The 23,661-nt window shown below is 42.3% G+C and overlaps 1 protein-coding gene across 1 annotated transcript in view; it reads left to right on the top strand.

The window, feature by feature from the left end:
- Nucleotides 1–23,661, top strand: part of slit2 (slit homolog 2 (Drosophila)) — a 462,208-nt gene that overhangs the window by 366,258 nt on the left and 72,289 nt on the right. Inside the window, exons 20-24 of the mRNA XM_060825295.1 lie at nt 3,651–3,783; nt 14,552–14,620; nt 16,354–16,425; nt 16,625–16,696; nt 18,663–18,734. Of these exons, the coding sequence (XP_060681278.1) occupies nt 3,651–3,783; nt 14,552–14,620; nt 16,354–16,425; nt 16,625–16,696; nt 18,663–18,734 (418 nt within the window). The remainder of the gene's footprint in view (nt 1–3,650; nt 3,784–14,551; nt 14,621–16,353; nt 16,426–16,624; nt 16,697–18,662; nt 18,735–23,661) is intronic.

Here is a 23,661-nt window from a genome sequence, read left to right as displayed (position 1 = left end):
TCTTTCCTGTCCACTCTCCATAACCGCTCAACCCGTTACTATTTAAACTCTGTCAGTGTCCTCCTTAAACTTATTCAATTCCACGGGTTCATGACCCTTTGGGAAAAGTAGTTTCTCCTCATCTGTTTCAAATCTGCTACCCCACTTCCTGAAACTGTGACTTCCTGTTCTAGATTGCCCCATTTGAGGAAACATCTTTTCTACATTGACTCTGTCAATCCTCTTTAGTATTTTCTATACCTCCATTGGATCCCCGATATCTCAATTAGATCTCCAGCCATAGGAAACAGGTGATACAGCAAACCATCAGACTATTTCCGATTTCCCACAATTTTATATTGTCACACAAAGTCAAGCTCTAGCCTTAGTATTAGATGTTGAAAATGCTGTGTCAATGAAATTTAAAGTGGTTGGGATGATTAAACTGAGCATCATGACTGAGTGACAAAAATTCTGAATGCTTTGAGATACTGAATATGTAAGTACAGCTATTGCCATCCATTACCATTTGGGGGCAGCACAGTGGCTAACGCTGCTGCCTCACAGCGCCAGAGACCCAGGTTTGATTCCATCCTCAGGCGACTGTGTGAAGTTTGCACGTTCTCACCGTGTCTGCATGGGTTTCCTCCGGGTACTCTGGTTTCCTCCCTCAGTCCAAAGATGTGCAGGTTAGGTAGATTGGCTCTGTTAAATTGCCTATAGTATTCATGGATGTACAGGCTGCGTGGGGTAGCCTTGGGAAATGCAGAGTTACAGGGATAGGATAGGGGAGTGGGTGTTGGATGGGACGCTGTCTGGAGGGTTGGTGACTTGATGGACTGAATGGCCTCTTTCAGCACTGCAGGGAATTTATGTTTCTATCGGTCGAAAAGAGGCAAACATTTAGAAAAAAGCAAACTTCAGCTACAGGTATGAGATGACTGAAATTAAATGAAGGAACAGTTGAGTACTGAGCTCCCTGGTTCAGACTGCTGAAATAGAAGGGAGGTTACCAGGAGGGTCCTATCACCTTCCACACCGTATACATGCAGCATTGTGTTTTAAGTGGGACAGAGCCATATTTGCAGGATGTGTCAGTACCCTGCTGTGTGGTCTCGGCAGATATCTTTGAGTGGTGAGGGAGACCCGCATCTGCTGCTTTGTTTGATCCAGAAATAATCTCTTTCTGCGAACAGCCAGTAATAATAGTGGCTGTCATTCTTTAAAGCGAGAACAGACAGATCATTTGGGATATTTAATGCTTACACATTGTGAGCTTCATAACCAAATCTTGCTCTAATCCTTGGTTAGTTATCACAAAAGTTCCTTTGATAGCGTCATCAAAAAACAGGAATCAATTTTAATCCTGCATGCTGTCTCAGTATCTCTGCCAGGCTATTAGCAACAGTGAAAGGAAGTATTTTAAAGCTTACCAACAGCCAGGTTGGCCTAAAATAATACATTTGCCAAGGTATTGACATTCATTTCTGTGGTCTTGGAATGTCTACATTGCAGTAGTCACAGGGAACTCACTATGAGAATACAATACACACAGACAAACTGGGATCAGAAGTAGGGCATTCAGTGCCTGAAGGTTGCTTTGTTGTTTGATAACACTGTAGCTGATCAGACTGTGGCCTCAACTCTACTTTCCCACCCATTCCCCCTTACCTCCATACCCTTTCAACTCTCTTGTCAGTCAAGAATCTATCTCAGCCTTAAAAATATTCAATGACCCCGCCCTCATTGTTCTCCTCTCATCTTAAAAGAGAGACCTTTTATTTTCAAATTGTGTTCCCTTTTTCTAGTTTCTTCCACCAGCCCCTTCATTTGAACTCAGATGGAGCAAAGTGCAGCCTCTCCAACCTTTCCTCATTGGATAAGCCCTTCATCGCAGAAATCAATCAAGTGAACCTTTTCTGCTTGAATGCAATCGACTTTCTTGTTCTTTCTTAAGTAAAGAGATGAAAACTGTACAATGTGGTCTAGTTTTGTTCTTAACGAAACTCTGCAGGGCTGTAGGAAAACATCTCTAACTTTATATTCCATTTCCCTTCCTAATCACTTACTCTACCTGCACACTAACCTTTTGTCATTCATGTACCAAATGTCACAGTTGCTTCTATACCACAGAGTTCTACAATCTGACTCGATTTGAATAAAATGTTACTTTCAATACTTCGTACCAAAATGGACAAGTTCTCTTTCTTTTCCATTTCTGCCAGTGTTTCTCCACTTGCTTAACCTATCTATATCCATCTGTGGACTCCTTATGTCCTCATCACAACTTTATCTTCTACCTATCTTTGTCTCTCACCCAATTTAGCAACCACATTTGGACCCTATGTTCAGGTCATTAATATAGATAATTAAAAAAAACTGAGGAGCCAGAACTGATCCTAATGGTACTAGACTAATTACAGTTTATCAACTTGCAAATGGCATATTTAACCCTACTGTCTATTTCCTTCTGCAGGTTCCCATTAACTCACAAAGCTTTTTATCTCTTTAAAGAATAGAATTAAGTTTTTCTTTTCACAAGACCATTTTGACTCTGTCTGATTGCATTGAGATCTTCTGAGTGCTTTACTATCACCCCCTTAATAATAGATTACAAAAAGTTCCTTATTACAGATGTAAAGCTAACTGGTCTGCAGTTTCCTGCTTTCTATATTTATCCTTTCTTTAACAAAGGGTGATGCATTCATTATATTCTAAGCCGATGGAACTTTTCCAAAATCTAGGAAATTCAGCAAAAGAAACGTGCGCATCCAGTACCTCCACAGCCATTTCATTTAAGACCCGAGGGTGAAGTTTATCTGGCAACTTGTCAGCCTTTAGATCCATTTCTTTTTCAGTAAATCATGATCATAATTGTTTTATGTTTCTCCTTCCATCCTCTTAGTTTATAAATATTTTGGATGTTACTTGTGTCATCTATAGTGAGAACAGGCACACAGTATCTCTTCAGTACCTCTGCCATTTGCTTATGTCACATGTTTAATTCCTCAGACTTTCTGTATGCTTTGTTTAATTACTATTTTCCTTTTTTAAATATTTATAGAATCTCTAATTATCTACTTTTATATTTCTGGTTTTGGTGTCACATAGGCTAAGGCTCAGGACTCTCAAAAAATGCATTACATGTTTGTGCATCGTGCAGCATAATTTTTTTGACTTGTATTATTTAAACAAATACAAAAATTTAGTCAAGATGTTTGGGTAATGCGATGCATTCAAAAGACTCTCAAGCAATACGTAAATATAATCTAAACCTGGAGACTGTTGCATTAACATACTGCCAAGTGCTGATGATTCCATTTCATTTCAGCTTCACTATTACAGTTTCCTTATGTCATCTGAATGATTGGACTGACCTACAGCCCTATAACTACTGACAGCTAGTTTATGTTCCCTATATAACAGCTGAAGCCTCAATTAGATTACTGACTAATAATCACTGCTAAGTATCCTTTATTATTGGAATAAAATTTTACATCATGATTTTTTTTACGTCTTGGTACAACAATGCTAATGTACCACAATGTGAGTGAATGGGAACAGCTTGAGTCTATTACTTCAAACAGGGTCCCATCCTTTCTAGTTGCCCCTAGAATCAAAAGAATGAACTTAGTGTGCCTCACAGTACATCTTTTCTGTCCACAATCCAGGAAATGATGACAACAGCTGCTCACCCCTTGCCCGGTGCCCAGCCGAATGCACATGCCTTGATACTGTGGTTCGTTGCAGTAACAAGGGACTGAAGACCTTACCCAAGGGCCTCCCTAAGGATGTGACCGAACTGTGAGTAACCCTTCTTACCTCTTACCTTTGGATGCTTACAATCAAAGCCATAATTGAGAATTTTCAGCTTTGAAGGATTGTTCAGAGAGTGATGATCAAAGAAAGTAATCTAGAGCACGAGAGATCCTTCTAAGATGGCATCAATGACTCCCTTTGTGGAGGCAATTGTTACTCGGTGTGGAAAAGAAAAATGTAAAGGTTAGCTTCACTGTATGAACATGTGTCTGTTCTTTAAAACAAAGCTTCTGCTGAATTTAGCAGTTTTATGTATCTTTGTTTGAACTGTGCATTTATATAGGGTGTTCTACAGAGTCGTAAGAACAGACATTTAACATTTCCACCTGACTGCTCATGGCAAGGTTTGAATTATAGTTTCCATTAAATGAGAATGTTACAGTGTTCAAGCTGAACAAAGCAGTGATTTCTGATGTGGAGTATGTATTGAAAGGTATATGTGCATTGAGCGTAACTTTCTAATCATCTGAATTGCTGGTTGAAAACAATGCATAGCTCACACTTGAATCTCCATTGAGCTCTACCATAAAAGTTGAAAAGTGAGAAACCTGGGGATGGAACTTTGTTTATGGCCCTAATCTGGAAAAATTTGAGGCATTAAATTCAAATGACCTTTCATTTGCTGAAGGCTGGGCTGAGGTTTACCATTTCAGTAAATTAGCACTTATGGAGGATGGTGAAACATTTGCCAATATCAAGGTCAAGTTATCTCTCATGATTGCCTCCTTCTTGTCTCCCTATCTGTGCAAGCAAGAGTGACTCAGTGAGTCATGTTGCTAAGTGAGAATCTGTTTCAGATTCCTGGTAGGATCTTCTGGGGTTGAAGGTTATGTGTCATTTTTGAAGGTCAGCCAGATATTCCTTCAGCACAGTAAACCAGGAATTTCCCAGGTCATGCCAGCAAGCCAGAAGTGCTTGCAAAAAATCAGAAGGTGATGCCCAGGTTTAGTGACTCCTCTTGGCAACTGTTGGTGGGCAGTCACTCAGGGAAGAGAGATCCTGCTTTCAGAGAATGACACCAGGAAGTCGTCTCTCAAACCTATCCAGTCTTGGACCAGACTTTTCACTCACCTGAATGTGAGTGTCGTTGGCTGAGCTAGCCATTCATTGCCTATCCTTAATTGCCCAGGGGACACTTGAGAGTCAGCTTCATTGCTGTGGGTCTGGAGTCACATGTAGGCCAGGCCAGTGAGGCTGGCAGATTTCCTTCCCTAAAAGGACAAGACTGAACCAAATGTTTCTTTTCCCAACAGGCGGCAGTAGTTTTATGGTCGTCATTGGATTCTTAATTCGAGATACTTATTGAATTCAAATACCACCATCTGCTGTGGTGAGATTCCAACCCAAGTCCCACAACATTGGCTGAATCTTTAAATTAATAGCCAAATGATAATATCATTAGGCATCACCTCCCTTATGAAAATTAAAACTCTGTACTCTCTGTCATGAATATACCTAATGACTCTCTCCGCCTGTACAGCTGTAAAGAATACCACAGATTCACCACCCTTCAAAAGGAGAAATTGCTCCTTGTTCTGTCCTAATTAAGTGATCCCTTAATCTGAGCTTTCCGCCTCTCGACCTGACTGTCTCATAAAGGAAAACAACCTCAGAGTCTAACCTCTCAAGCCCAATAAAAAGCTTCTATGTTTCAATAAAATCACCTCTCCTTCTATACTCTTTGAGTACACCCCTAACTAATTAAAGCTTTCCTTGTGAGAAAATCCCTGCATTATTAGTGAGAGTGATCGACCATGAGCTTTGGTACAGTGTGTGTGCAGTGGGAGAGATGGGGGCTAATTAGTTTTGGAAAGAAGTTGTTGGTTATGCAAGAACTCATCTGGTTCACTAATGTCCTTTAAAGGAACAAAAACTGTAATCTTTACCTGGTATGGTCTACATTTGCCTCCAGAAATGTGGAAGACTCTAACTTGCTCCTCAGTTGTATAAAAAACTGTTACAAAATCTAAAGAAAGGAATGAGACTGGACAACTAATTGACATTAGACAAGGCATCAAAAATGACAAAGCCATACATTGCAAAGTCCTCATGACCTATAGGCTTATGCCAAAATTGGAAGAGTTGTCCCACAGAGTATTCCAGCAACAACACTGACATAGTCATAGCTATGGAATTGTACCTTCCAGACAATGTATTAAACAATATCAACACCATCTCTGGGTATGTCTTGTCTGACCAGCAGGACAGACCCAGGAAAGGTGGTGGCACATTTGTATACAGATAGCAGGATGCTGCCCTGAGGATCCTCAATATTGATTCCAGACCCTATGAAATCTCACGACATCAGGTCAAGCATAAGCAAGGGAACCTACTGTTTAACGCCTCCTCCCCACACCCTTAAACCCTCACCCCCTCCTGCTTCTCAGTTGATGAATCAGCACTCCTTCGTGTGCTTGGAACAAACCCTAAGGTTGACAAAGGCACAGAATCTGGCTGGGGAACTTCAATGTCCAAATCAAAGAGTGGTACAGTAGCATCTTTACTGACCAGGCAAGTTGAGTCCTAAAAGACATAACTGTTAAACTGCATCTTCAGCATGTGATGAGGAAACCAACAAGAGGGAAAACCACAGTTGACTGCATCCTTACCAATTTACCTGGCATCACAATGTTAGTCCATGACAGAATCAATAGGAGTGACCACCAGACATTCCTTGTGGAGGTGAAGTCCCGTCTTCACATTGAGGCTATCTCCATTGTGGTATAAGGTACTACCACCACATGGAACATACTTGATGCAAATCAAGCGACTCAAAACTGGGCATCCATGACATGCTGTGGCCCATGAGCAGCAGCATAATTGTTTTCAATGATTGTCTGTGGTCCCATGGCCTGGCATATTCCCAAGGCTACCATCAACAACAAACTGAGCCATCAACCCTTGTACAGTGAAAAGAGCAGGAGGGCATGCCAGGATCAGCAGCAAACATAGCTAAAAATAAGGTGTCAACCTGGTGAAGTTACAGCTGTTCCAAAAGAGAGTCATACTGGACTCAAAACGCTAACTCAGTTTCTCCACAGATGCTGCCAGATCGACTGAGTGTTTCCAGCAATCTCTATTTTTTAATAATCTTTATGATTGTGTTGATGGACAGGACAGATTCAAAAATGATATGTTGCTAATTAGCCTTAATTTTTATTATTGCAAATTAGTTACAGTGATGGTCAGTCACTGAATGTAATCACATGAAGCTGCCAATGTATCTATAACATAATAATAATTTGATTACTATTATTCATATAAATCCATTAATATACATTGATTACAGAAAAGGAATACGAGCAAAGCTTTATAGAAAACAACCTTGAAAGATCTTATCAAAACAGCAAAAATGAAAGATTCAAGCATTTACCTCAACATTATCCTTTATAGGTACTCAATTCAGTGAAATGTCACTCCAATCTTCATTTTAACATTTCTTACTCAACTGACGAAATTTTAAGTGTTTCCTTTTCATGTCACCTGCACATTCCCCAGATCTGATTACCTCCTCTTCTCCAACAGACAGACAGGATAACCCACTAACCTTTCTTCACTGAACTCTAGTGAAAAGCTCAAACTTATTTTTTTGGCTCTGTCTACATTAACTACAAAACAACTTAAGACTACTTTCAAGCTGTATTGGCCTGAAGACCTCCACAAACTAAGATCTGCCCTTTTGCCAGAATAGCAAAACTCATTTCTCTTTTCTGTTGGTGCTATAAGTTCCACTTTGGGGGAAAAAAATTATGTTCCCAGGAAGCTTTCTGGTCATTTAGCTTAAATCACAAGCTTCCATGAAAAAAGCTATTGAACTCCCTGATCAAAAAATGATTTCCTGACATTTTAAAAATAAAATCTCCCTTTCAGAACAAAACCTGAAAGCCCACTTTAACTCTTAGTCAGAATTCTCAAATAAACTAGTATATTATATGCATTCGTGACACAATGTAGGATTACTTGCATGCCCAAGTGCTGAAGCAGCATGTAGAAGAGAGAAAGAGATCTCCAAACAAAGGACCGGGTCTGCAGACAGAGCATAACCACTTATGAATGGTGCTGCTGGACAATTAAACAGCTCAACAACAGTGGAGCCCAAGTGAAGAGACAAAGCTGCAGCACTTGCAGCCATCTTCAGCCAGAAGTATGAAGGACAAAATCCCATCTCAGCCTCTTCCTGAGGTTCCCAGCATCACAGACATCGATCTTTCACCAATTAATTCACTCCTCAGCATTTGAAAGAGCCATGTAAAGGCACTGGACTTCGCAAAGGCAATGGGTCCTGACAACCTTTTGGCAGAAGTACCAAGATGCACCCTCCGGAATTATTTGCATTATTCCAGTACAACAACAACACTGGCTCCGACCAGACAATGTGAAAAAAATCCCAGTTTTCCCCTATCCACAGAAAGCAGGTCAAATCCAGCACAGACAATGACCACCTGATGATTCTACTCTCGATGACCAGAACGTAATGGAAGGTGTCATCAATGGTGTTATTAAGTAGCACTTGCAAAAGGAATGACCTCCTCACAGACACACGGCTTGGTTTCCGTTAGGGCTACTCAGTTCCTGACCTCATTACAGTGTTTGGGTCCCTCACCATATCCAAGTAAAAGTGACAATGGCTTGCCTTGAGACCATTCAGTCCCCTCTCCGATCTCACCATCATACCCTCCTACATTCAATTCCCGCCATTGCTCTAGCCATTCCCTCAGCTGCTGTATCTCACCAGGCCACTACCCAGATTTCAGCTGTCTGTAACTTTGATGACTACTTGGAAAGACTCTGGCTACTTTATGGATTATGTACGACTCGCCCATGTGACTGAGCCTATCCCATTGCCCAGACAGATTTTGTAGAATATCCCTCACTGATGATAGCCCATCCCCCAGGCTGATTGTATAAGATGGGGTATTGATTAACTTCCAGCTGACTATGGTCAATTTCATGGATTATAAATGGCACAGTCCCAAGACTGTGGAGGTATCCTCTGACTGATTGGGTTCATCCTTGGCTTTTCTATGCACCAACTCTGACGTTGACCTCACAGTGCCCTTCAACCTTTGACACTGATATTTCACTGCTTCCAGCAACCAGAGCCTTGTCTCTGTGCTACAGAGAGTGTCCCTCTCTGTCAAAAGCCACCAACTTGCCTTTTGCCCTGATAAAGTGTCAGCTGTGAGCCAATAGGAGTTGGCTGACCCTGTGGTACAGAAGCTGATGTGTTCCTGATGACCAGTGTTAATGCACAATAGTGCCAGGGCCACATCCTGTCTTAGTCCCCATGCATCCACTTCCTGTAGCTCTACAGGTTACAGCAAAAATGAAGACAAGGAGCATTGAGAAGGTTTAGCTGGAAGCAAAAAGGGCTATGTGCTCACTGAGACTGTGGGCAGAAAACAGCAATTGCTAAGTAGACAGTCTGCAGTCAGGTTTGTGAAGTATCGAGCATCTTGTATGAGCAGAAGTTAATTGGAAAGGGGAACTTAATTCTGGTAAGTTGTGCAATCACTGAGATGCAGATGTGTGCAGATAGCCTTCTGACCACCTAATCGTGGGAAAGATATCTCACCCATTTGAAGAATGGGGGAATTAATTTTAAGAGTTCATCTCAGGCGGAAGAATCTGATTTGGATTCATGCCTGATTAAGTCATCCCACTCACCATGATTCTCATGCCCTCAGGGAGTGGAAAGCCATATTTCTGAGTAGGTTTTATTGAGCACCTAGATTCCAGAAGAATTAATCATCACAGACAAATTCCTGTCTGTTCCATAAAGTGCAAGAGAAAATTTAACTTGCATTTCTCTTGGTCTTTCAGAGTCCTCCTAATTATTTCAATATACACTAAGAGAATAGATGTGTTTCTCTGAATTACAATTTTGGACCCGCTTCCATAAGAATAATAGGAAAGGATCTGTATCAATATCTAGGATCGTATTTCACGACATTTTTAGGATCAAGGATTGTCCCAAAACTTTAGGCACACTGTTTACATGTTGTTCTTATTCACAAATTACTTTTTAATAGACATTGTCATTCTCATGCACCATGTTTTCTGATGGCAAATCAATGAGTCAGAGAAGAATTACTATTGCATTGCAAGTAAGAAATATTGTTCATTCTGAACAATGTGCAAAATCAACTATTATTCCTCTAGTTGGTATAATGGAAGAAAATGGAAGAGAACATGTAAACTTAGTACAAACCTTGTCCACCTTTAAAACACATCACAACCATTTATCTCGGATTGATTATCATCACTCCCTCCAACACACTGTCCCTACCGCTCACCCATCATCACCACTACCTCTACAACACTTTTACCACTACCACTAACTGACCATCATCACTAGGTCAATGGACCATCATCGCTGCCTCTAACACACTATCACCACCACTAGTACTGCCTCAGCATTATTTTTGACATACTTTAACTAGTCTCTGACACACCATCAATACTGGGAGAAAGTGAGGACTGCAGATGCTGAAGACCAGAGTCAAAGGTGTGGTTATGGGAAAGCACAGCAGATTAGGGAGCATCAGAGGAGCAGGAGAATTGACATTTTGGGCACAAGATTAAGGAGAATGGGAAGGAAAGTGGAGTAGAGACAGAGATGAGATCAATCATGATTATATCAATTAGCAGAGCTGGCTCGAGGGACCAAATTGTTAAATCCTGCGCCTTGTTCTTATAACCTTATAATAAGGAGGATTAGCGGCAGCATTCTACCCCAACCATTAGCTAACAGCGGTTGGTTCTAGAAACATGCAAAACTGACCAGAAAGGGCAACTTTCAGAGGCTAGTTCCAAAAACCTGGCTTCTATATTGCAAGAAATCTGATGACCTCATGTGAGTGGTGTAGGTCAGTGAAGACATCTCCTGGCTACCACGCCAACAATGCAGAGCTGGGTCTCAGTATTAAGAAGCCGGCTGTAAGAAAGCTTTCTGTATCTGGTGTTGGTGAACAAACTGTGGATGGTGGGATGCTCCTGCTCTGCACAGTTTTTTAATTTCCCTCCTCAAACTTACCTTGGCATGATGAGAAACCTGAGCCGAGAGTGTGGTGTTGGAAAAGCACAGCAGGTCAGGCAGCATCCGTGGAGCAGGAGAGTCGATGTTTTGAGGATAAGCCCTTTATTAGGAATACAGCTTGTGGGCAAGAAGGCTGAGAGATTAATGGGAGGGTGTGGGGTTGGGGGGAAGGTAGCTGAGAAAGCGATAGGTGGATGAAGGTGAGGGAGAAGGTGATATGTCAGAGGGGTGAGTGATGAACGGGTCCAGAAGCCAGTGCTGAGTTGGAGGCTTGGGGCTGGGAAAATGTAGGGGAAGGGGAAATGAGGAAGCTATTGAAATCCAAATTTATCCTGTGTGGTTGCAGAGTCCTAAGGCAGAATATGAGGTTGTTCTTCCTCCAGGCGTCGTGTGGTAATGGTTTGGAGGTGGAGGAGGCCCGGGACCTGTGTGTCCTTGATGGAGTGGGAGGGGGAATTGAAGTGTTCAGCTACGGGTTGGTAGGGTTGGTAGTTGCAGGTGTCCCAGAGATGTTCTCTGAAACGATCCGCAAGAAGGCGTCCTGCCTCCCTGATGTAGAGGAGACCACACTGGGTGCAACCGATACAGTAGATGACATTGGTAAAGATACAGGCAAATTTCTGATGGATGTGGAAGGATCCCTTGGGGCCTTGGACCAAGGTGAGGGGAGTGGTGGGGTTGAGGTTTTGCACTTCCTTGGGTGGCAGGGGAAGGTGCCAGGAGTGGGGTATGGGCTGGTGAGGGGGGGCATAGACCTGACAAGGGAGTCATAGAGGGAATGGTCTCTCTAAAATACTGATACAGGTGGGAGGGGAATATATCTTGAGTGGTGGGGTCCGTTTGGAGGTGGCAGAAGATGGTGCAATGTATGCGGAGGTTGGTGGGTTGAAGGTGAGGACCAAATAATTCCCAAACTTCTGCCTCTGCCGCATCTGTTCCCAGGATGACCAATTCCTCCTCAGAATGTCCCAAATGGCCTCCTTTTTCCATGATCGCAACTTCCCTTCTCATGTGGTTGGCGATGCCCTCCAGCGCATCTCCTCCCCTTCACGCACCACAGCCTTTGAACCCCACAAGGACAGAACTCCCCACTCCTCACCTTCCACCCTATCATCCTCCGCATATATCACATCATCGTCCGCCACACCGCCAAACAGACCCCACCACCAAAGATATATTTCTCTCCCTACATCAATCAGCATTCCGGAGAGACCATTCCCTCCATGATGCCCTCGTCAACTCCACTCCCTGTAGTAGCCAACCCCACCCCTAGCATCTTTCCCTGCCACTGCAGGAGGTGTAAAACCTGCGCCCACGTCACTCGCCTCCGTCCAAGGCCCCAAAGGATCCTCCCATTGCTGCCTCACAGCGCCAGGCACCCGGGTTCAATTCCTGCCTTGGGCAACTGTCTGTGTGGAGTTTGCACATTCTTGCCGTGTCTGCGTGGGTTTCCTCCAGGTGCTGCGGTTTCCTGCCATAGTCAAAAGATGTGCAGGTTAGATGAATTGGCCATACTAAATTGCCCATAGTGTTAGGGGTAAATGTAGGGGAATGCGTCTGGGTGGGTTGCTCTTCGGAGGGTGGGTGTGGACTTGTTGGGCCGATGGGCCTGTTTCCACACTGTAGGGAATCTAATCTGATCTAATCTAATCTGTCAGACATTTACCCGTACCTCCATCAATGTCGTCTACTGCATCCGATATACCTGCTGTGGTCTCCTGTACATCGGGGAGACAGGACGCCCACTTGTGGATCATTTGAGAGAACATCTCTGGGACACCCCCACCCACCAGCCCCACCACCCCGTGGCTAAACACTTCAACACCCCCTCCCACTCCATCAAGGACATGCAGGTCCTGGGCCTCTTCCACTACCAAACTCTAACCACCTGATGCCTGGAGGAAGAATACCTCATATTCCACCTTGGGACCCTGCATGTACACAGGATAAATGCAATTTCAACAGCTTCCTCATTTCCTCTTCCCCCACATTATCCCAGCCCCAAGCCTCCAACTCGGCACCGCCCTCTGGACCCGTCCATCACTCCCCCCCCTCTGCCCTATCACCTTCTCCCTCACCTTCATCCACCAATCGCTTTCTTCGCTACCTTCCCCCCAACCACCTCCACCCCCACCCATGCCATTTGTTTCTCAGTTCTGGCCCAGAAACTTCATTCCTGATGATGGGCTAATGCCCAAAACGTTGATTCTCTTGCTCCTTGGATGCTGCCTGACCTGCTGTGTTTTCCCAACAACGCACTCTCGACACCATCAATACCAACTACTTTGCTCAGCTGTGGGATACATACCATGTAGATTTTCTCCCCTTCCAACCAGTTGAACAGTTCTGTTAATGCCATGCTTACTGTATGATCCAGCACTAATGTCTGTCATTCAATCTCCAAGCTTCACTGCTGTACAAGCTGGGAATGTCAGGTGATTATGCTTTAGGAATGATTGTTTTAGCCAGGAAGGTGAGTACCATGGTTGTTATTGTTTCCAAAAGACCCTCAAAGTTTAAACAACTGCATCATCAGTAGTTATGCAGTCATTGTAGTTTAAAACTACCTACACTTATGTTCTGTTACTGATGTTTCCTTTGTTATGAGATGAATTTTGTTTTCAAAAAGCAGGTTTGGATTAATTATGGGGCCATATCAGAATAATTATTCACAGATTGGGGAAAACTACATGATTAGGATTTAGGACAAACAATAGCACATCTCAGTCTTACTCAAACGCTAGTCTGTACAGAAAAGGTCTAAGAACAGTTGCACGTTACAATTAATATTTAAAACAATAAGTTACCACTTCACAAAGACACAGTATTAATTTTTAACTTGGCAACAGCTGTGAACAACCTTCCATAGCAACAATAATAAATATTTTACACCCATAATAACAGTTAACAGTTTCCCAGGGGAATCTGTGATTAGAACTTAAAACAACTAAGTAAAAATCTTCCTTAGTCCTGAGGGCAGAAACAGCAGACTACAAAATGGTTGTGTCATCTGTCAGTAGATCCTACTAGATGTATAGTAAATTATGTAGATTTTTAAGATGTACTTGGAGAAACATACAGGCATTCTGCTTAATATTTTGATTCATGATACTCCTTTGCTCAGTACAAATACTTAGTTGTTTAACATGAAGTGAAGACTAAGGATTAAGTCAAATGTTGGAATTAGGTGATTACCTGCCATTTTTTACATCCCCTCCAAATTGATAAACTTAGAAGCCAAGAACTGCAGCAAAAGAAAGTGAGAATGAAAGAAAGTTAATCTTTTCAATTTACCTCGATCAATCAATGAGACCGGAATGGATTCTGGCTGCTGTGTCTGCACCCCAGACACAAGTTCCCAAATCTGGCAGCCCAATCCAACTGCAGGAGGAACAAGAGAAAGGATATCCTAATCTCCAAATCAAGCCCATTCTTTATCAGGACAACAAAACTGGAACTCTCCCATCAGTTTCATATGCCCCTAATATCCACCAAGTTTGCTTTGTTAAGTAATCATGATTAGTTAGTTATCATTTTACTGCTTCTACGGCTATTGGTGGTTTGCTTGGTACTTTAATTGGTTAGTCCTGGGGGATGTGTTTTGCCTATCCCTTAAGTGGTATATTTTATTTCAAGCTGGAAGAAATCAGGATGGACACAAACTTGCAATCAGTTCTGATGAATGTCATACCCATGTAATATTGTGTATTCCAGGTATTTGGATGGAAATCAGTTTGTGATGGTGCCCAAAGAACTCACCACCTTGAAGCATTTATTACTTATGTAGGTACTTTCATTACTGCACTTCTTACATATTGATACATGAAAGCATACAGTCTCAGGACTAGACCATTCAAGCCCCTGAGCCATTCAGTGAGATCAAAGCTGACCTATATCGTAATTCTGTTCACTCCCCTTGGTTGTATGCTGCTTTATACACTTGATTAGTAAAGTCTATCTTGCTGCATGAAAAAATGCTTTCTAACTTTTCTGCTGGATAGCCTGACCCTCGCTGTTATCCTAGAATACCCACTGGTAGAAAGAAGTTCCTTTCTATCTCCTCTATCAATCCCTTCAAAATGTTTTTCTCTAACTAGTTGTAAAGTAGCATTTGAGAGACGATGTGGACCAATAACAAGAGATTATTATCTCAGAATCAAAGACTACATTTTAGTGTGGTGTAATCCAAGTGTGTTGTTGGAAAGTGGATTTAACTACTGATTATATATTGCATATGTTCATGATTGAGGATCTTAAAGACTGTGGAATATGGACTGGCGCAGCCAGTGCCAAGTATTCTGAATAGCAAATTATGTGAAGCGCAGGTTTTGAATCTTATGATTGCTTTGGTGGTTCTGGGCTCCTTGTATGTTGTCCCATAATTCCTGTGTGTATCTGGTGGTGGGAGTAGGGAGTGCTGGTAAACTGGGCCAGTGTCCGCAGCAACTGCCTCCTTTTGCACCATTGCTCATGGAGCAGAGTGAGGTGTGCACTGTAGCACGACTGATCATGCATTCTGAGTCATGAACTGGACACCCCAGGGGAAGGGACCCCTTTTATCTACCTAGTAACCATTCTCTTGTGGGAATCTATACAGTGAGTGTCATAGTGCCATCTAAACCAAGAGGTGAAGCAGGCTATTGTCATACAAGATATCCCCAGTTGCAGAGCTCACTAGGTCACAATCAGGAATTATGATTTTGACTGATGTTTTTCCCTTAGCAAACTAAGTTTTCAATAATACCTCATGTTAACAAGAATCAGATCGAGATGAGGAGTCCAGTCAGCCAGAGTCTGACTTTGTGTAGGCCATGAATTCTATTGAGCTATGGGAAGTGCTCCCCAGATGAATTGGTTCTATGCAGCTTATATAATGTAAATCTAAAAAGTGTAAATTCAGGCAGCCAGTGATTTTCAATGTCTGGAGGTGCCAGAGTGAAACATTTTCCAAGTATTTTCCAGTGCTTGGAAAATGAATACATCCTGTGAAAGAGCTTAATCTTAAAGTTGCACTGAATAATAATGAGATGGAAGCAGACTGATGTGAGGCTGTGATTTGCCCACTATGCAGTCAGCTCTCCCATATAGAAGTATTGGGATGTTCCAGGCTCTCCTGAAAGTCTTCCTTTAACGGGCACCAGCTATAATTTCATGAGCAAACTTTAGCTTAACTTCTGAATCTGCAAATTCCTGTGGCACAATTATATGAAAAATAAGGAGACAAATGAACATTGCTCAGGGATTATGTTTACATTCTGGGAATGCCCTCTAATTAACGCAATGGATTGTAGTAAAGCGCTATGTGTGGAGTTTGTATGTGCACCTTGAGCTTCAAATCCCCAATGGCACAAGATGCCTTAAATATTTTGTAGGACTTATGTATTTGCATCAGGCAATATGTGAAGTCACAGTGCATCAGGTGCTGACCATGCCATTATAAGCCCCTTTGCCCATGTGTTTGTGTAATCTGTGTATGACCTTTCCTTTGTTCTAATTATACTCACTGTGCCTTCCAGTGATTTAAGTAACAACAGAATCAGTACACTGTACAACCAGAGCTTCAGCAACATGACAGAGCTCCTGACCTTGTAAGTATAATATTTATTTGACACTAAACCAGGACTCCCGTGGTGGTTGTAGAAATACTGATTAAACTGGCTGTGTCTAACTTCATTGCAGGCATTCACACTTGAAGAATACTTGACCCCGCCTCTGGCATTTTTATTTTGTCTGCTTCAATTTATAAACACTGATACTTTATCTAATATGGCATTTTTAATTCCACAGAATTCTAAGTTATAACCGTCTGAGGTGTATTCCAGTTCGAACGTTCGATGGATTGAAGTCCCTCCGTTTATTGTAAGTGCAAGAATAAATTATTGAGCTTCTATTACTGTTAGTTTAAACAATGAAGATATCCTCTACCCACACCTACGTTAAGCCTAAATGAGGTTTTAAAGTTTCCTAGCTCCTTCCCTTGAACCGTTAATGCGAAAGTTCAGCCACCTTTTTACTGGGTCTGTGCCTTGCAAATGTTGCCAGCTCCACATCTCACGTCATGTCTGATTGCTGAGAAGACTCACGTCAGAAATATCCTTGGAGGTAATTCCACTTTGCTGTCACAACCTTCTACAAATGCCTGTATGATGTTTGCAAATCTTGCAAAACTATAGCAGCAGAGTAATAACAAAGCTCATGCAATTTTACATAATAACAGCAACATCAGGTCAGTACAATAGGGCCGTTGAACATCTGCACAGCATAGCATCGATCTATAAAGGCTGTTTCCTCTATCTTTCTTTATTCTTATTTTCTTGAAAGCTCTATCTGGCTTTCAATTGGAATTATGTGTAAAATATCACTGTAAGACCACCCACATGAGTAGGTCACGGCTGATTGTAAATGATGGGAGCTGGGGGCTACTCAAGAACAAATAGACTTTGCTTCAGAAAGTAATTTTGGGTGCAGCATAAAATCAATGTTCTGCCTGATCCTGAGGATTTCTTGCCTGGCTGGTTAGCTCACACCAATTAATGTGTGCACAATGTTTCAAGAGAAACTGGAAAATTTGAAATAAATCCAGGACTTGCTGGAAATTCTCAACAGCACTGGCAGTGTCTGAGAAAAAGAAACAAGTTAATGAATAAGAATGTTGTGCTTCTGAAAATGGCTGACCTGGAATGGGGGAAAGTAGCTAAATTAGACAGGATGTTGGCATTAATGAACCTCACTGTCTTTTCTCCACCACTGGAATTAAGGTAGCCCCATCCCCTCAAAACTGGGGCCTGGGGGCAACCATTCACCTTACATCTTGGTCCTCATGGTCTTGGTAATCCTTCAGGAAGTACCCATGGTCCCCTGCGTGGCACTTCCAAGTAAGAAATGTACCAGCCTCTGATTGGGTACAGCTCCATCTGGGCAAGCCTTCTGTCTCCAGGTACTTGATTTCAGAAGAGATTAGTATCCTGTAAACTCACTGTATGGAAGAAGATACAGTGGGTCATCCTCTAAAGAGTGAGCACAGGAGTCTGGCCACCTCATGAGCATGTAAGAGAAACACTTGATGAAAATGGAAGATTCTATTTATTGACCTGGTTTCTCTCTCTACAACAACTGCTATCTTCTACAATACATTCCTTTGGATCAATGGATTTGAAAACTGGATTTTGTGTCTTTGGATTGGATAATGTCAAAGCTCATGGTTAATATCTGAGAAAATTCTATTGACTTTTTATTTGTACTCATGCAGATGTGCTTACAAATGAGTGACATGAAACATTGCACTTTTCAGCATTTTGGGTTGATCTGACAATATTAAAGTACATTTCCAGTGTTTGGTTTTCATTTACGAGATGAAAGCAATGTGCAAGACTCCTATATTGATACTCCCTTTCCAGTGTCTAAGTTGCAGTTATGAAAAAAGTAGGACAGTGGTGCAATTTAGACCTAATATGTTCTTTGGAAACTGTTGAGTCTGGTCTCACACAGCTTTACTCAATGCGTAATCTTGGACAAGTCGTAAAACCTCGGTTACACTCAGTGGCATGAGATTTCTGCGCTGCCAAATAGCTTTACATTAAGCAAATGATTCTGTAAATGGTATGAAAAGGTTAGATTTAGAAGTGTAAACATGGGAACCATTATATGAGGTGTGGTCTACCACACTCCAAACTGAACAAATACTGTTGTCAAATGTGAGATAGCACTCGAACCTGTACATCAGGCTAAGGTAAAAACACATTTAATCGTTGTTTGTAAAGCAGAATGGAAGTTATTCAGGACTCTGGTAGATTGTGTTCATTGTTTATTAAAAACTATTTTACAGGTCTTTGCATGGAAATGACATCTCATCTATTCCTGAAGGAGCTTTTAATGACCTTTCATCACTGTCACATTTGTAAGTCAAAACATAAATAAGATCCAGTTATAAATTGAAATATTCTTGGATAAGAGGAACACTTTTTTTTCTGTTCTGCGCCTGAAGCAGATAGAACACCGCTTCTGTTTTGAGGACAACATCTTCCACTGGGCTGAATCTCTTACCGCACAAAAGTGGTGAAACTCTAAGCAGGGAACTGTGGTATTTTCCTATGTGATGATTGCTAACACCTTGTGATATTTGCCAACTAGAATGTAGTATTGAATAAGAGTCATTTGAGGCAGTTCACTGCCACCAATCCCTCTTTGTCTTGAGCCTATGCAGTGATTATTGACAGGGAAAACACCACCATAGTGTCTGCATCTAAATAAGAGAGATTCTGAGACAACAGAAATGTGACAGCAATACATGCAACTACATTTAGTCAGGCATTATTACCAGGAGCTTAAGATCTGGAAAGGTATACATCTGATCCTTCAGAAAGCTGGAACAGAACTCCTTAACCCCACTCTCAGACTGTGCATGACACTGGTAGAATGGGTGGAGCCAATATAACATGAACTTTAGCCACTTCAAAACCATTGCCTTAAGCAGTACATGCAACTACATTAGTTAGGCAAGCTGATAGATGAGTGTTATTCCTCAGAAAGAAAGAAATGGTTCTGACAGTTTTACAACTTAATGTGTTATTTCTTTTGGCACAGAAAGTTGTAATGTTAAGATCTATATTCCTGAACCAAAATACTGCGATAATATTTTGCTGTAAACTAATTTATTTTTAAATTTGTTCATGGGAGGTGAGTACTGCTGGCTAACTAGTCCAGCATTTATTGCCCATGTCTAAATGCCCTGTGGAAAGTGATGGTGAATTGTTGCAGTCTTTTGTGTGTAGGAAGACAGTAATGTTCAGAGGGATTTTGCTACAGTGTACTTGTCAGACAGGGAGGAAGTTGTAGAGCGCGGGAGCCGTGGTTTACAAAGGAACTGGAATCTCTGGTCAAGAGGAAGAAGAAGATTTATGTTAGGATGAAATGTGAAGGCTCAGTTAGGATGCTTGAGGGTTACAAGGTAGCCAGGAAAGACCTAAAGAGAGAGCTCAGAAAAGCCAGAAGGAGACATGAGAAGTTGTTGGCAGATAGGATAAGGGTAAACCCACGGCTTTCTATAGGTATTTAAGGAATAAAAGAATGACGAGAATAAGGTTAGGGCCAATCAAGGATAGTAGTGGGAAGTTGTGTGTGGAGGCAGAGGAGATAGGAGAAGCACAAAATGAATATTTTTCAACAGTATTCACTCTAGAAAACGACAATGTTGTCAAGGAGAATACTGAGATACAGGCTACTAGACTAGGTGGGATTGAGATTCACAAGGAAGAGGTATTAGAAATCCTGCAGACTGTGAAAATAGATGAGTCCCCTGGGCCAGATGGGATTTATCCTAGGATCCTCTGGCCTTTGGCATTGATCTTTAAATCGTCATTGTCTACAGGAATAGTGCCAGAAGACCGGAGGACAGTAAATGTGGTTCCCCTGTTCAAGAAGGGGAGTAGAGACAACCATGGTAATTATAGACCAGTGAGCCTTACTTCGTTGTTTGTAAAGTGTTGGAAAAGGTTATAAGAGATAGGATTTATAATCATCTAGAAAAGAATAATTTGATTAGGGATAGTCAGCACGGTTTTGTGAAGGGTAGGTCGTGCCTCACAAACCTCATCGAGTTCTTTGAGAAGGTGACCAAACAGGTAGATGAGAGTAAACCGGTTGATGTGGTGTATATGGATTTCAGCAAGGTATTCGATAAGGTTCCCCACAGTAGGCTATTGTACAAAATGCGGAGGAATGGGATTGTGGGAGATATAGCTGTTTGGATCAGTAATTGGCTTGCTGAAAGAAGACAGAGGGTGGTGGTTGATGAGAAATGTACATCCTGGAGTCCAATTACTTGTGGTGTACCGCAAGGGTCGGTGTTGGGGCCACTGCTGTTCATCATTTTTATAAACGACCTGGATGAGGGTGTAGAAGGGTGGGTTAGTAAGTTTGCAGACGACACTAAGGTCGGTGGAGTTGTGGATAGTGACGAAGGATGTTGTAGGTTACAGAGAGACATCGATAAGTTGCAGAGCTGGGCTGAGAGGTGGCAAATGGAGTTTAATGTGGACAAGTGTGAGGTGATTCACTTTGGTCGAAGTAACCCGAATGCAAAGTACTGGGCTAGTGGTAAGATTCTCAGTAGTGTAGATGAGCAGAAAGATCTCTGTGTCCATGTACACAGATCCTTGAAAGTTACCACCCAGGTTGACAGGGTTGTTAGGAAGGCATACAGTGTTTTAGCTTTTATTAATAGAGGGATCGAGTTCTGGAACTATGAGGTTATGCTGCAGCTGTACAAAACTCTGGTGCGGTCACACTTGGAGTATTGTGTACAGTTCTGGTCACCGCATTATAAGAAGGATGTGAAAGCTTTGGAAAGGGTGCAGCGGAGATTTACTAGGATGTTGCCTGGTATGGAGGGAAGGTCTTCTGAGGAAAGGCTGAAGAACTTGAGGCTGTTTTTGTTAGAGAGAAGAAGGTTGAGAAGTGACTTAATAGAGACATACAAGATAATCAGAGGGTTAGATAGGGTGGACAGGGAGAGTTTTTTCCAAGTACGGGGTCGGTGAGCTCAGGGGGGCATAGCTTTAAATTGAGGGGTGATAGATATAGGACAGATGTCAGAGGTAGTTTCTTTACTCAGAGAGTAGTAAGGGTATGGAATGCTTTGCCTGCAACGGTAGTAGATTCACCAACTTTAAGTACATTTAAGTCGCCATTGGACAAGCATATGGATGGACATGGAATAGTGTAGGTTAGATTGGCTTTAGATAGGTATGACAGGTCGACGCAACATCGAGGGCCGAAGGGCCTATACTGCGCTGTAGTGTTCTATGTTCTATGTTCTATGACAATGAAGGAACAGCAATATAACTCAAGTCAGGGCACTGATTGGCTTGATGGGGAACTTACAGGTGATGGTGTTTCCAGGTATCTGCTGCCCTTCTCCTTCTCCTGGGTGGTAGAGGTCATGGGTTTGGAAGGTATTATTGAAGGAGTCATGGTGAGTTACTTCATTGCATTGTCACAGTCATAGATATGTACAGCATGGAAACAGGCCATTTGGTCGAACTCATCCATGCTAATCAAATATCCTAAATTAATCTAGTCTCTCTTGCCAGCACTTGGCCCATACTCCTCTAAATCCTTCCTAATCATATACCCATCCAGATGCCTTTTAAATGTTATAATTGTACTGTACCAGCCTCCACAACTTCCTCTCATAGCTCGTTCTATACACACACCACCCTCTGCATGAAAATGTTGTCTTTTAAGTCCCTTTTAAATCTTTCCCCCTCACCTTACATCGATGCCCTCTGGTTTTGGGCTCCCCTACCCTGGGAAAGAGACTCTGGCTAGTCACTGTGTCCATGCCCCTCATGATTTTATAAACCTCGATAAGGTCACCCTTCAGCCTCTGACACTCCATAATGCCAGCCTATTCAACCTCTCCCTATAGCTCAAACTCTCAAGTCTCAGCAACACCCTTGTAAATCTTTTGTAACCTTTTCTAGTTTCACAACATCCTCCCTACAGCAGGAAGGGCAGAATTGAATGCGGTATTCCAGGAGTGGCTGAACCAATGTTCTGTAGAGCAACATTTCCTCCCAACTCCTATGCACAATACTCTGTTTCTGTTGTGTGCCATTGTGGTGTGAATGGTGAAGGTGATTGCAGAGCCAGTCAAGGAGGTGGCTTGGTCCTGAATGGGGTCTTGGTTCTTCAGTGTTGTTGGAGCTATGCTCACCAGCAAGTGGAGAGTAGGCCATCACACACCTGAGTTGTGTCATGTAGATGATGGACAGGGTTTCTCAAGTTAGGATGTGGACGTGACGGTTTGTTATTTCTTCCTTGAGGATAAAATAAAAGTGAATTGGTCTTTAGTGGTAGCACTAAAATGGTGATAATGAATCCAGCAGCCTGTTATACGCCCAACTCAATTTTTAGTGCATTGACTTCAATCTTAACAGGGAAAAATTGAGAGGTAGAATACAGGGTAACAGTCTCTGGATGAGGAACTAATTTTTTAAGATTGAGGTGACTAGATATTTCTTCACCTGAAGATTTGTGTCGTTGGAATACTCTGCTGCAGAGCTGTGGATGGTGCCTCAATGAATGTATTAAAGCCTGAGATAGACAGATATTCGGAGGATGTGGAGAATGTGTGAGGAGGTTAACGCAGAAGACCAGTTAAGATTGTATTGAATGGCAGATTGGGCTTGAGGGTTTATATGATCTACCACTGCTGCCCCTATTTCTTAAATTCTTATGTTCTCGAAGGGTAATGACTGTGTTTGCTGCCAATGCAACTGCAGGGGGTGCACTCATTGCACAAGTGCTGCTGAGCCTGTGAAATTTCTGCCTTGCACCAGCAACTTTGCAATAACAACTTGAAAGAGAATACCACAACTGATCATTCAGTTGTGCCGGAGGTGTTGAGGCAAGCTATCCACTCTTTAAAATGAATAGACCACATCGTGCCCTTATAATTGTGGGCGGCACGGTGGCACAGTGGTTAGCACTGCTGCCTCACAGCGCCTGAAGACCCGGGTTCAATTCCCGACTCAGGCGACTGACTGTGTGGAGTTTGCACGTTCTCCCCGTGTCTGCGTGGGTTTCCTCCGGGTGCTCCGGTTTCCTCCCACAGTCCAAAGATGTGCGGGTCAGGTGAATTGGCCATGCTAAAATTGCCCGTAGTGTTAGGTAAGGGGTAATGTAGGGGTATGGGTGGGTTTCGCTTCGGCGGGTCGGTGTGGACTTGTTGGGCCGAAGGGCCTGTTTCCACACTGTAAGTCTAATCTAAAAAAAAATAATGTTTCAGTCCAAATAGGTTTATTATTGCAATAAATTAGTTT

This window comes from Hemiscyllium ocellatum, chromosome 1 (genome assembly GCF_020745735.1).
Source record: "Hemiscyllium ocellatum isolate sHemOce1 chromosome 1, sHemOce1.pat.X.cur, whole genome shotgun sequence".
Taxonomy (NCBI): domain Eukaryota; kingdom Metazoa; phylum Chordata; class Chondrichthyes; order Orectolobiformes; family Hemiscylliidae; genus Hemiscyllium; species Hemiscyllium ocellatum.
Note: the sequence above shows the minus strand (reverse complement) of the source record. Positions and strands in the feature narration are given on the sequence as shown.